The following is a 14,020-nucleotide window of genomic DNA, read 5'->3' on the forward strand; positions in this document are numbered from 1 at the left end:
TTACAGTCAAAGTAACACAAAATACAGCAGTTACCTGCTAAAGTCCATCAAACTTAAGTCCCTTAATCCTAAATCCCACTTTGGACACTGCACACACTTAGGATCAATGCACACTCGCTTTTCTGAATGTTCTGTAAAAGGTTAGTTGCCACAAAAATCTGCTGTGCTCACTGCAACAAGATGTGGCTTGAGAGAGAGGCCTGAAAAATGAAGGCTTTCAGATACACTGCACAAGGAAAAACTGAAAAAAAGACACATAGAAGCTGCAGCTGCATTAGTATAATATAAAGTTTACAATTATCAACAGTTCTATTTCTTTAAAAAAAAAATCTTCAAAAGATTTAATCTGTTCAATATCATATTACACTACACAATACCCCTATAGTGCAACTTGTGCATTACTGAAGAGGAAACGAAAGTTAGGGAGATTAACACTTAATTGGCACTAACTGACAAATCTGGAATGATACTTACTGAAATGTCAATTTCCAGCATTAAAGCATTTTTCACAGAATCATTTGTTGTAAGTCTCTTAGCTTCTATGATGGGGACAATAAAAATCTCAACTTCAGGGAAGCGAAATCTGAAATCCATATCCTACAGTGAAAAAAATAAATTCAGCGACATATATTTATCATTGTGTTGTCAAACTAAAAGTTACTTTTGTCTAAGATAAATAAAAATGAAATATCTGTAAACCAGCAAAAAAGAAAGCCAACACAGAACATGGGAATACATTAACCAAAATGTGAAAGTATTTTGGGAAAATTTTTGTAAAAAAAACATGTGTAAGGGATTAGGACGGGATTATACCACATAATTTTTATCGTTCAGCAATTATATTGAGTATACGTCATTATATGTTTCTATGTAGATGGGATCTAAATGCATACAGATTGTATAGTGATATGTGCCTTTAAAAAATCCATATGAACAAGTTCATATAACTATGTGTCTCCTATCAAGAGGCCCCAAATATCAGGGTTAGTTCGCAGTGCATTTACCAGGAGTTCCATGGCCATTAAGTAGAGAAAGGCAGATAATAGGCAGCCATGTCATGTCCCTCTGGTAATCCGTAGTGGGTCTGAAAGAGAGCCTTTGACTCTTACCAATGATGTAGGCCACGATAGAGCGCCATTATGAATTGAAGCCTTTTTGGCCTTAAACCTGATTTTCGGAGAACTGCCTCCAGAAACTCCTACTTCACCCTATCAAAGGCTTTGTCTGCATCTACTGTGAGAAGGCATTATTTATCCCCAGTGGTCTGGACTCTCGCCATGTGGGAGATAGTTTTAGCGGTGTTGTCTCTAGCCTCCCTCCCCAGCAAAAAATTTCACTTGGTCCCTATGAATAAGCTTAGGGATAAATGGTTGGAGGCACAAGGCCATCATTTTTGCAAGTAATTTTATGTCCACTTTTTTTTTTTTTTATTGAAGGTATAAATGATACAGAGTGATCATACAATATAATAAACCAGATAAAACATTGTTGTAGAAGATAGGGCTATTTATAGGTTGTAGTTATGGTCATAAGTCCATCTTGATCTCAGAGAAAGTTCTTTACTGCGGTATAAGTGTGTTGAATCAAAAGTTCCATGTAACATAAGTCTTAGCTTTGTTATCTTCTAGAGCCCAGGCCTTCTGTATTCATTCTTACTTCAGGAGGATACCATCCCCCTGTCTTAGTCGGTGTTAACATAGTTGAACAACAAACAAGGTTCAGTAACGATTTAAACAACTAGCATAACTTTTTAGCTTAGGTCTGAATGTGTGGTGTAGAAAGGTTATGCTTTGTACTGTGGGCTAATTAACCAGGCATTCCAATTTGTTTGATATTTTTTATATGTGTTTTCTTGATATGCTATGGCTTTTTCAATTATGCAATTTGCGTTGATTAAAGATGTTACCTCTGAGAAGTCTGGACAGGTCTTAGTCTTCCAGTGTCTGGTAAGGACCAGTTTGGTTGCCATAAGTATTTGTGAGATCACCACTCTCAGAGTGGGAGGATATTTTTCTATCCCTATCAGGATTAGGGCAGTTGCAGGCGATAATTCATTTACGCTGTTAGTAATAGAGTCAATAGTGCAGCGGGCTCTATCCCATAGGGGCTGTATTATTTGGCAACCCCATAGTGTGTGTAGTAGAGTCCCTTTTGATCTGCATCCCCTCCAGCACTCAAGTGAGGCCGTCGGGAAGGCTTTGTGAATGCGTGTAGGGGTGAAATACCATCTCATTCTTGTCTTTGTCACTGCTTCTTGATGTGCTATGCATCTGAAGTTTGCATTCGTAAATTGTATAGCATTGGTCCATTGGTGTTCTGTAAATGTTGCTTTCAATTCTAGCTACCATCTTGTCATGTGTGGGAGTTTAGTAAAGATGCCCTTTCCCCCTAAGATGTTGTAGAAGTAAGATATGCCTCTTTTGATCCCTGTCGGGGAGTTTAGTGTGTTTAAGACCTTAGTATCTAACTCTGGGTAAGGATCCTTTCTTTTTTGGAGAAAATCACGGATTCTTAGATATGTATAGAAGTCTCCATTCGGAATGGAGAACTTCTGCATCAAAATTGTAAAGGGTGATATTGAGGATCCCGAAAGTAGATCTCTCAGTGTGCAAATTCCTTGTGTATGCCAGGTGTAGGTGGGCAAGTTCCCAATTAGGAAGTCTAGAAGGCCTATTGGGACCTTCTGAGGTGAAATTGTTTCTTTTTTGCCCGGTTGCTGCATTAGTAATTTCCAGGCCTTATCTAATGCTTGGGTTGTAAGAAGCTTAGATGGAGGGGGCTCTGTCCGCCACATGTGTGACATTATGCGGAATTGGAGGGGGTGGTCTTTCTGATGTAGTTTTTCTATTGTGCACCATATTTTATCAGTATTATTCCTCCACCAGTGTTGGGACTGGTCTAGAACTACTGCATGGTAGTAATCATATAAATCCGGAAGGCCAAGGCCTCCTACCATTTTGTTTCTGCTTAGAATTTTATGTGCTATTCTGGGAGGTTTATTTTGCCATATAAATTTGTTTATTTGGGAATTGGCGAGTTTGAAGAAGGAGTTAGGTATTTGGATCGGCAGGGTTCTAAACAAATATAAATACTTCGGTAAGGTCATCATTTTAAAAGTTGCAATTCTCCCAAACCATGATATTGTGTGTTTTGCGTAATTTTCAAGTTCTAATTTCACTTCTTGTAGCAACTTAATGTAATTTAGCTTGTATAGTTTAGCCACTGGATACGTTAGGTGAATGCCTAAATAGTCTACTTGATTATCTCTCCAGCCAAGGGAGTAGTTTTGCTTTAAATAGTTTAGTGTCGAGTTCGTTATGTTTACTGGGAGAACTTGTGACTTGGAGTTGTTAATTTTGTAGTATGAGATTTTACTGTAGTCTGTTATCACTTTAAAAACATATTCTAGCGATGTTATGGGTTCGGTATTAATTAGGATTATGTCGTCTGCGAATAAACTTATTTTATTTTCTATTGTGCCCATAACAATTCCTTTTATTTTGGGGTGAGCTCTTATTGCTGTGGCTAGAGGCTCTATGAAGAGTATAAATATAAGCGGGGATAGAGGGCAACCCAGCCTGGTGCCATTTGTCAGGGTGAATGATTTTGATCTGACCCCGTTCACGAATACAGTGGCGGAGGGGTTCGAGTATAAGGCTTTTATTGCCATTAATATATGACCCTCAAGCCCCATCTTCTTGAGTACCTCGAATGCATATTTCCAATTTACCCTGTCAAACGCTTTTTCAGCGTCGACAGTTATGAAGGATGCTTCAATGTGATTTAGTTCGCAATGTTGAAGTCAGTCAACTACTCTCCTAGTATTGTCCGACGCCTGTCTTGAGGGAGTGAAGCCTGCCTGGTCGGGTGATATGAGTGATGGTATGACCTCTTTTAACCTGTTTGCAAGGATTTTGGCATATATTTTAATATCATCATTCAATAATTATATCGGGCGAAAGTGTGCAGGTCTATCAGGGGTTTTGCCGGGTTTAGGTATTGTGACTATAATTGCCTCTAGAATTTCCCTGGGAAATGATCCTTCCGAGGCAGCGCGTGTGAAGACTTTTAGCATGTATGGTGCTACTATTGAGTATTTTTTATAGTATAATCCTGGGAGACCGTCTGGACCAGGGGCTTTGTTTTTAGGTATGGAGTGTATTGTTTTTATTATTTCTTTTATTGACAGGGGGGCGTTAAGCTGAAGGAGTTGTTGCTCTGTTACTTTTGGAAGGGGGAGTTCCCCTAGGAATGAGGAGATTAAATTAGAGTCCGGGGGGGCCACCTCACCTCCTTTCTCCAAGTTATATAAGCTGGCATAGTAGGCCATGAAGGTATTTGCAATATCCCTGGGTGATAGGACTTTGGAATTGTTCTCTGGGTTGATTAGGAAGGGGATCCTTGCTTTTTGGGTTCTCTGTTTAATTCTTTTTGCTAAGAGTGTTCCTGCTTTTTGGTCTTGAGAGTAATATTTAATCTCGAGTTTCTGCATTGCTACAGCATATTTGTGGACAAATAGGTTACGAAGATGGATTCGCTCTTCGTTGAGAGCTGAAACTACTGAGGGTGTCCAATTCTCTTTGTTTTGTCTCTCAAGGAATTGTATATGTAGCAGGGAAGCTGCCACTTCCCTCTCTCTCTCTCTTCTGAATCTGCTATTTAATTTGGTTAGTTCTTCCTTTGTAAATAGTTTGTGTATGTGCCACATAGAGAAGGGGTTAACATTATCGGTGTCATGTTTTTTAATAACTGTGTGTTGTATGGTTCTTTTGCTACTACTGTCATGTTGGCCCTCCAGACATAGTCTGACTGGGCTGAGTGCATGTCAGAGATGGTGGCTGATATTGCTGCATGGTCCGACCATTGAATGGTCCCTATTGAAGATGATGTTACTTTGTCTAAAGTGAATCTATCTGTTACTATATGGTCAATGCGTGAGTATGTCTTGTGTCTTGCAGAGTAATACGTGTAATCGCGCTCAGAGGTGTGTTGTACTCGCCATACATCGAATAAGTTATTTTCCCATAGGAACGGATTAAGTGTAAAATTCCTATGTGAGGATTGTGCGGTCGTGTCCATAGTTGTGTGTCCAATGGTATTGTAGTCTCCGCATATCAGCAAAGCACCTCTTTGAACTTCCCTTATCTTTTTGAGCAGATTTTTTAGAAATTTTCTTTGTCTGGTGTTAGGGGCATAAATATTCCCCAGTGTGTAGTCTATATTATTTATTGTGCAGGTGATTATAATGTACCTGCTCTGAGGGTCAATAATTTCTTGATGCACTGTAATAGCTAAAGTATCTCTAAAAGCTACCAATACCCCTCTTTTTTTCTTTTCATATGACATCAAAATTTTAGTGAATTTTGGATGGGTAATTTTTGGTGGTTGTCTTTTGCTGATATGGGTTTCTTGTAAGAGTACAATGTCACTCTTGCTGTTCAGAGCCACCCTCCACATCATTGAACGTTTAAATGGGCTATTAAGCCCTTTTACATTGAGAGATATTAATTTAACTCCCATTACTGTGGGTTTTTGATTCTGCTGGTGGGTGTGTTGCGGTGTTGTGCCACAAGTTATATTTAGACCTTCTACACATTTTGTTCAAATTACCTTTCTTTTTTAACTTAAAACAAAACCCTGTGTCACGCATATTGTGAAACAGAGTGTAGAACTAGAACAATACAAAAAACTTTACGGTACTAATACTTAATTTAGTACAGATAGATTAGGATCTAAGATCAGCCTAGGGGTATATGTAGGGTGATAAAGGTCATCTCACCAACCACCAATGTGTCGATCTTTCAGTCAAGATGGATTCTGGATGTTGCCTCTTGAGCGCCATTCTGGATCGATCTTTTTTGGATTATTTGGATTCCCTTTGGCTTTTTCGAAGCTTGTTGTGTTGATTCCCCAAGAATTAAGTAGGTTGACTCCCTCTTTTACATTATTGATGGGGATGATGGTGTTGTTCTTTTTCACCAGTATTTTGGTGGGGAAGCCCCATCTGTAGATAATGTTGTTTTCTCTTAGAATCAGTGTGATCTGTGAAAACTCCCTTCTGGCTTGGAGGGTAGCGGAGGACAAATCTGTAAATAGTTTCAGCGAGTTGTACGGAGATGGAAGCGTTTGTAGTTTCCTCGTTTGGGTTGCTCTTTTGTATAGTAAAATGTGAACCTCGCCAGGACATCTCTTGGGACTGTCTGGCAGGTTATTTGGGCGAGGGACTCTGTGAGCCCTATCTACGCTGAGCTCATAGGCTTCCAGGTCAGGTAATAAGGTTTTTGTCATCTGTTGGACGTAAATTCTTAGTTGTGCGTTCAGAACCGTTTCAGCGATACCACGTATTTTAATATTATTCCGCCTGTCGCGGTCTTCTTTGTCAATTAGGTTTGCTTTAATCATGGAGACGGCTTCATCTAAAGCATTGTGTGAGTCTGCCAGTTCATTAAAGGATGTGGCAAATTCCACCATTTTATTTTCTGTATGTGACACCTTGTCACCTAAATCCTCTATGGAGGCTTGCAGAGGTTTTATTAAGCATGATAAGTCTTTTTGAAGTGATGCTCTTAGTGCAATTAGCATGTCTTTGAGCAAAGATTCTGAAATCTGTTTATCTGAAGCTTGATAGGAAGCTAGCATGTCCACTGTCTGGTTGTCGTCACTCATCTGAAAGGGTTGAGCACTCACCTCTAGCAAAGAGGGGTCTTCCAGGTGTCTGGCTTTTTGCTCCACCGGACTGCTCGTTGGGGATCTAGAGTCCCTTGAGCCCGTGGATGTAGGCGACATGGAGGTTTCTGATCTGCTCTCCGCTGGTGAGTTAGGAGTTTTCCTGCCATTCCCTCCATCTTCTTTTGTTTCCTCTCCTTCTCGTGCCGGGGATCTGGGGTTCCCGGGTGATTGTCGGGAGCCTGTGCTCCATCGCTCCGGTACCTCAAAGGGGGAGCGGGGCATCTGGGGCGCCAGGGCGCTGGATCTTATTTTGCTCTGAGGAACCTGTTCTCCCATGTGTGTCTTCTGACCCGTTATGCGCGGAGAGGTGCCGGCGCCATCTTTCCCTCCCGTCGCGCCGGAGCTGAAGAACTGTCCGATCGGCTTTACCGGTTGTTCTTTTGCACCTCTTTTCCTTCCTTGGGTCCCTACTGTGTAGGGGACCTGTTTGCTCGGCATTTTGAGTGGCTATTCGCTTTGTTAGTCGCTTTACTGGTGGTCGGTAGAGCGGAGCCTCTCTCCTACGCGGCCATCTTCTCTCGCAGCCAAACCACCTTATATCCACTTTTTAAGAGGGAAATAGGCTGAAAGTCACTGCAGACAGCCCAGTCCTTCCCTGGCTTAGGCAAGACTGATATGATAGCTTGTAAGGACTATAGCAGGAAGGGAGTACCATATATATTCGTGTTTAAGCCGAGATTTTCAGGTCAACTTTAGAGCTGAAAACTCATCCTGGTTTATACATGAGTCAATGTAATTACTCAATGTAATTTGTGTCTTACCAGGGCCGTTGGTGTGCTCCAGCAGAAGGGCCTTGGTGTTCAGCGGCTGCATACTGTAGAAGTGGGCACTGAAGTATGCAGCATACTGGGCAACAAAGTATGCAGTCGCTACTCCATACTCGGCGGCTCCTGGTCTTCAGCTTCGCGGCTCCTCTGTTTTAGGGAGCAAAGTGGTCAGCGGCTGCATACTATAGAAGAAGTATGCAGCCTCGGCTCCATACTCCGTGGCTCCCGGTCTTCGGCGTTGTGGCTCCTCCTATTAGGGAGCAGAGTCTTCGCGAAGTGCATACTAAACAATAAATTATGCAACCGCGGCTCCGGGATGGGAGCTGGGGGTGGAGTCTGTCAGTGGAATATGACAGTCATCCAAATACTATGAACCACGGGCAAGGAGGGGGCGGAGATTTCCCTATGACAACTCCTGTTGTTGTTTTTAAATTCACAATATTTCACCTAGGCTGTCACAATATATATATTTATCTGTTACAGCTGCTGCTGTCATAAAACAGCTCCTCCAATCAGATCAATGTCATGTGAGGTTCACAGGTTATGCAATGTGCCAGCTCTCTCAGTGTATCCTCTGAGGCTGTCTGAAGAAGCTGTGCAGTGTCCATCTTCCTATTCTTTTTAACCCCCCTTGTCCATAAAAATATATATATCATACATATATACACACATATATACACCATTGAGCCAGTGGAAAGATTTGTGGTTGGTGCTGGCCACAGGCAAATTTGTAATAAAAAGTTATCAAAAGGTCATACAGTTCCTAAAAACAACATCTCATCACGCAAAGAATGACACCTAACACAGCTCCGTACACCTAAACTATATTGAGAAGAACCTTCACCCATGAAATCCTTGTACATCTGTTGCTGCTCTCAATACACATGTACACAAGAGACATTTCAAGACCTTTTAAGTTCCTCCAAATGTCCTGAAACTGTCAATTTGAAAGCAGGAAGAGGGGACACGTCCTCCATTCCCCAAGAAGCTGATGCTAGTACCATATGTAGGAAGTGATTCCAGACTTGTAGGTGCTGTAATATCCATACAGCCCAGGGCCTATGGCAGCCTTATCTGAGTAGAGGTGTCATTTGGAGGACACATTGAAAGCCGTAAAAACAGAGCCTACAAGAAAAAGGCGCAAATGGGCTTTTTCATCAGTATGCTTCCATACATCAGCCTGTGTTAGGGCTCATAATATTCACACTGTTTAGTTTGCACATTCTGTTATTTTATGCTTTGTGTTCCCATACATCTGCAGTAATGCAGTGCGTACACAACACAGCGTATACAGTATACCGTATATTGAGGCCTAAGGCAAACATAGTCATGTCATCACAGTCTGGAATTTGATTATACCAATGGCATTCTTGTTTAGAGTTTTTCTTTTCTCCCATTAGAAATGGATCCCAGTGCTTCTAAACCTGGACCAAGTAAAAAACGCATGTCATACGAAGCTAGTTTCATACTTAGGGTTGTATCCAGAGCAGAAAAAAAGCGATAACAGCATTGCAAGCAGGGAATTTTGACAAAAAAAAACATGTGAGGGAGTGGCTTTTCCACTTACAGAGCTTGTTTACTGTTTTTCTTTGAAATAAATATTCAACAACACTTAGCCTACTGATGTCTGTAATTTTATTTGTCTCCATTTAATTTTTGAAATTTACCAGTAGCTGCAGCAATTCCCACCCTCGGCTTATACTCGAGTCAATAAGTTTTTCCCGTTTTTTTTTTGTGGTAAAAGTGGGTACCTCGGCTTATACTCGGGACGGCTTGTACTCAAGTACATACGGTACCACTGGCCACTAAATTAAAATCTTGTAGTAGAATGGGTATTGTGTTGTCTTTGAATAGTTTGAAGAAACACGCTGTGTAGCCATCTGGGCTGGAACTCTCTCAGATAGCCAATCTATCTCAGAGAAAATTGTGGTGTGCATTTAAAAATTCAGTTAGAGGTCACTACATGAGCATAAGCGGCTTCCAAAAAAAAATAAAATAAATAAACCTTTCAAATCAATACCGAATTAGCAGAGTTATATAGGCTAAATAAATTGGCCTCCTCACAAAAAAGGGTTAAAACTATAACATAGCTACAAAACCAGCTACATAATATTAACATATTTAACCCCTTAAGGACCTGGTCTTTTTTTAGGTTTTTTTTAATTTTTATTTTTCACTCCCCACCTTCAAAAAATCCATAACTTTTTTATTTTTCCATGTGCAGAGCTGTGTGATGGCTTATTTTCTGCGTAGAAAATTCATCATAGTATCATAATATATAAGGCTGGAAAAAGACACAAGTCCATCAAGTCCAACCTTAATTAAAGAATTAAACCTGTGATATTATTTCTCTCCAGAAGGCATCCAGGCCTCTCTTGAACATGTACATAGTGTCCGCCATAACAACCTCCTGTGGCAGAGAGTTCCATAGTCTCACTGCTCTTACAGCAGTAAAGAACCTTCGTCTATGGCTATGGTAGAATCGCCTCTCCTGTAGGCGTAGAGGATGCCCCCTTGTCCTGGTCACAGGCCTAGGTATAAAAAGATCTTTGGAGAGATCCTTGTACTGTCCGTTCAGGTATTTGTACATTGTAATGAGGTCTCCCCTCAGTCGTCTTTTTTCTAAACTGCATAATCCCAAGTTTTGTAATCTGTCATTGTATTCTAATCCCCCCATTCCCCTAATAATCCTGGTTGCTCTCCTGTGCACCCGTTCCAGCTCCACTATATCCTTTTTATACATTGGTGCCCAAAGTGGTACACAATATTCCAAGTGTGGTCTGACCAGGGATTTGTATAAGGGCAAAACTATGTCTTTATCATGAGAATCTATTCCTCTCTTGATACATCCCATAATTTTATTTGCTTTATCAGCAGCCGCCTGGCTCTGGTCACTAAAATTAAGTTTACCATCCACCAATACTCCCAAGTCCTTTTCAGCTCCAGTTTTACCAAGTAATTGACTGTTTAGAACATAATTATACTTTTTGTTTCCATGGCCCAAGTGCATAACTTTACATTTATCTACATTAAACCATATTAACCATTTCTCTGCCCACTCCTCAAGCTTCCACAAATCCCTCTGTAATGCTAAACTATCGACCTCAGTATTTATTACTTTACACAGCTTAGTATCATCTGCAAATATTGAAACTTGTAAACCCACTACAAGTTCATTAATAAAAATATTAAAAAGTAGTGGCCCCAATACTGACCCCTGTGGCACTCCACTGGTAACCTCAACCCAATCCGAGAATGTGCCATTAATGACGACCCTCTGTTTTCTATCACTAAGCCAATTACTTACCCAAATACACAGATTTTCTCCTATTCCCAGCAGTCTCATTTTATATACCAACCTTTTACACAGTGTCAAATGCCTTTGAAAAGTCCAGATATACAACATCCACAGCGTCCCCCAGATCCAGTCTTGAACTTACCTCCTCGTAGAATCAGATCAGATTAGTCTGACAGGACCGATCTCTCATAAACCCATGCTGACTCTGGGTTATAAGGTTGTGCACAGTGAGATACTTGAGGACAGCATCTCTAACAAACCCCTCAAATATTTTCCCCACCACGGTAGTTAGACTCATGGGTCTGTACTTTCCAGGATTGCTATTTGGTCCTTTTTGGTATATTGGTACCACATTTGCTATGTGCCACTCCTGTGGAACATAACAAGTCCTCAGTGAATCTTCAAATATTAAAAATAACGGTCTATCACGGTACATAGTTCAGGCAGAACCCGGGGGTGTATGCCATCTGGCAAGATTCGACTACTTCACAGCGGTGAAGGATGTCGAACTCTTTGCGCGCAAGCTTATATTCAAAAAACATTTCTCCGAACACCAGACGGGGGGATCTTTAGGTAATGAACAGGACCAACAAGTCATTTCTATACTTCTAGAGGAGCAGGAACAGGAAACACAATCTAACCTCCCCGTGCATCTTTATCGCCGTTCGCAGCATTGCCCACCTTCCACTCTGTGCCCTGCGGTTGAGATATTTACTAAGCTAGTCAAGAGGGATTTGAAACTGGTATCCGGAAAAATCTCGCAGGATAATGTCACCCCAGCACAAAGACTAGCTATTAGAGAACTAAGCCAACGCAGGGACATAGTGATTAAACCTGCGGATAAGGGGGGCAATGTTGTGATCTGGCCAACGGAGATGTACGAGGAGGAGGCCTTTCGACAATTAAAGTATGTCACAATGTTATAGGAAGTTACCTTCTAACCCCTTGTCAAATTTTAAGAAAGAAATGGATCTTCTGTTGCAGATGGGAGTGGAGAACCACATAATTGGACCAAAAATGAAGATAGGCTTGTCGGTGGATTTTCCAAATACCGACTTTTTATCTATTGCCGAAGGTCCATAAAAATGCTAAAAAAAAACCCCAGGTAGGCCGAATGTATCGGGAATGGGGGGATTATGTGAAAAAGTCTGTCAATACATAGATTTTTATCTGCAAAGCTGTGTGGAAACACTCCCCTCTTTTGTTAAAGATACCACAGATGTTCTGCGCCGTCTGGAGGGAGTTCATCTTGACCCAGATACGTGGCTGGTTACATGTGACGATAAGGCCCTGTACACATCTATATGCCATGACCACGGTTTGCGGGCGTCTAGATATTTTTTGAAAATGTCCAATTTGGACCCTGACCTGATTGAGTATATTATGCTTCTCCTGGTTTTAGTTTGAAACATAATTGTTTTATTTTTCGCGACCGATTTTTCCTACAGCTCCAGGGAACGGCTATGGGGGCTACTTGTGCCCCCTCATATGCCAATCTTTTCCTGGGGCTGTGGGAGAGAAAAGTCGTTGATAATACCCCAGGTTATGACGCCGTCATCTCGTGGTTAAGGTATATAGATGATATACTATTTATTTGGCAGGGTGCCGCCACTGATTTGGATTCATTTTTGCTGGGCCTCAACGTCAACCAACAGAACATTAAACTCACCTGGAAGTACAGTCAGGATCAGATAGAGTTTCTGGACGTCCTCATTGGAAAAAACATAGAAGGATTTGTTACTACTGATGTCTTTTGTCCGTCAATTCCGTCAATTCTCTCCTTCATGCATTTTCCTCCCACTATCCACAGTCCAAGAAAGCTATCCCGGTGGGACAGTTCCTAAGAATGAGACGTATTTGCTCCAGCGACCAATCTTTCGAAAAACTGTCCCGAAAACTTTTAGTCAAATCACGGCCTGAGGCTACAGGGAAGCCACAATCCAACAAGGATATAACCGGGCCAATGGGGAAACTCATGGCTCCCTTTTGGTAAGTAGACCAAAGAAGATAAATGTAACTGAAACAGTGAGATTGATTACCAATTTTAACTCTCAATGGAGAGGTTTTAGGGAGATTATCGATAAGCATTGGTCCATTTTGTTGACAGACAAAGATCGAGCACAGTGCCTCACAAGAGAAACATCTATCACTTGGCGTAAATCACGCAACCTACAAGATTTGCTGGTGCGGAGCCATTATGTTCCCCATATAGAGAAGAGCTGGCTAGGGAAAAGTGGTCCAACATGGGGGTCATATTGCTGCGGCAAATGTAAGGCCTGCCAATACATGGAGCGCACAGAGGTTCACCGACTCCTGTGCAGAGAAGGAATATAAAATTCTGTATCACATTAATTGGTGGTCTACTGTCTGCGCTGCACTTGCGGGAAGCTATATGTTGGCATGACAACTAGACCCCTAAAGGTAAGGGTTCTTGAACACGTTCGGAGCATTCGAGCAGCCAGTTATGACGACAACTCGGCTCTCTGAAAGATTTAAAACTGCAGCCTGTCCCCAAACACTTCCGTGAGAAACATAATTGTAACCCAAGGGGACTTACAGTACGTGGAATAGACAGGGTCCTTATGGGATCTAGGGGGGGTGATGGGAAGAAAAGGCTTTTGCAAAAAGAACTGAGGTGGATCACCCTCCTGGACACTGTACAGCCAAAGGGTCTCAATGAGGCAACTAGCTTTAAACCTTTTTAATAATGTTTGTTTAGTTATTTTGATGTTGTGTCTAATTTTTGTCTTTTGTCTTTGCCTGTAGATAATATACAAGTTCTTGTAAATATGGTCTGACACATACACAGTCTCTCCATCTCGGGACATCTGCTAGGATTGTTGAACACCTTTGAACAGGGTACTTTTAAGAAGAATAAAAGGATTTGAGTGGAGACATCCGTTGCATTTTATACGTACATCTCTCAATTACTACATTTTGGAGGCACAGTGTACATTTATATGTCCTATTGTATGTATATATGTTATACACTATACATGTTCTTTTCGTGTTTTGTTTTTGTTGTGGTAGTTAGACATCTAGCCATCCATACGGGTTGCAATAAGTGTTTATGATGGTTTCGTTTTATTCAGTCACATTGATTCTGGCACGTGCACTTTATTGCACATACATATATATATAGACTTATGACTATTATCTCATTTTCTTTAGTCAGTTCTGCATTTTGTATATTTTATATTGTATGTGGTTATTTTAGCTTAATAAT

General features: G+C 41.1%; 1 protein-coding gene and 1 long non-coding RNA gene across 10 annotated transcripts in view; one reads left to right on the forward strand and one right to left on the reverse strand.

The window, feature by feature from the left end:
- The window catches only part of MTRR (5-methyltetrahydrofolate-homocysteine methyltransferase reductase), a 517,819-nt gene that overhangs the window by 372,457 nt on the left and 131,342 nt on the right, over positions 1-14,020 (reverse strand). For 8 of the 9 annotated variants that reach the window (XM_072152995.1, XM_072152997.1, XM_072152996.1 and 5 more), the window contains one exon: positions 475-597. The exons of the other annotated variant lie outside the window; for it this stretch is intronic. In XM_072152995.1, the coding sequence (XP_072009096.1) occupies positions 475-597 (123 nt within the window). The remainder of the gene's footprint in view (positions 1-474; positions 598-14,020) is intronic. 9 annotated transcript variants of the gene reach the window in all.
- LOC140133189 (uncharacterized) lies at positions 11,796-13,962 on the forward strand. The gene is made up of 3 exons (XR_011855843.1): positions 11,796-11,899; positions 12,605-12,783; positions 13,561-13,962. It is a non-coding gene; the product is annotated as an uncharacterized lncRNA (long non-coding RNA).

The sequence above is a fragment of the Engystomops pustulosus genome, chromosome 5, assembly GCF_040894005.1.
Source record: "Engystomops pustulosus chromosome 5, aEngPut4.maternal, whole genome shotgun sequence".
Taxonomy (NCBI): Eukaryota; Metazoa; Chordata; class Amphibia; order Anura; family Leptodactylidae; genus Engystomops; species Engystomops pustulosus.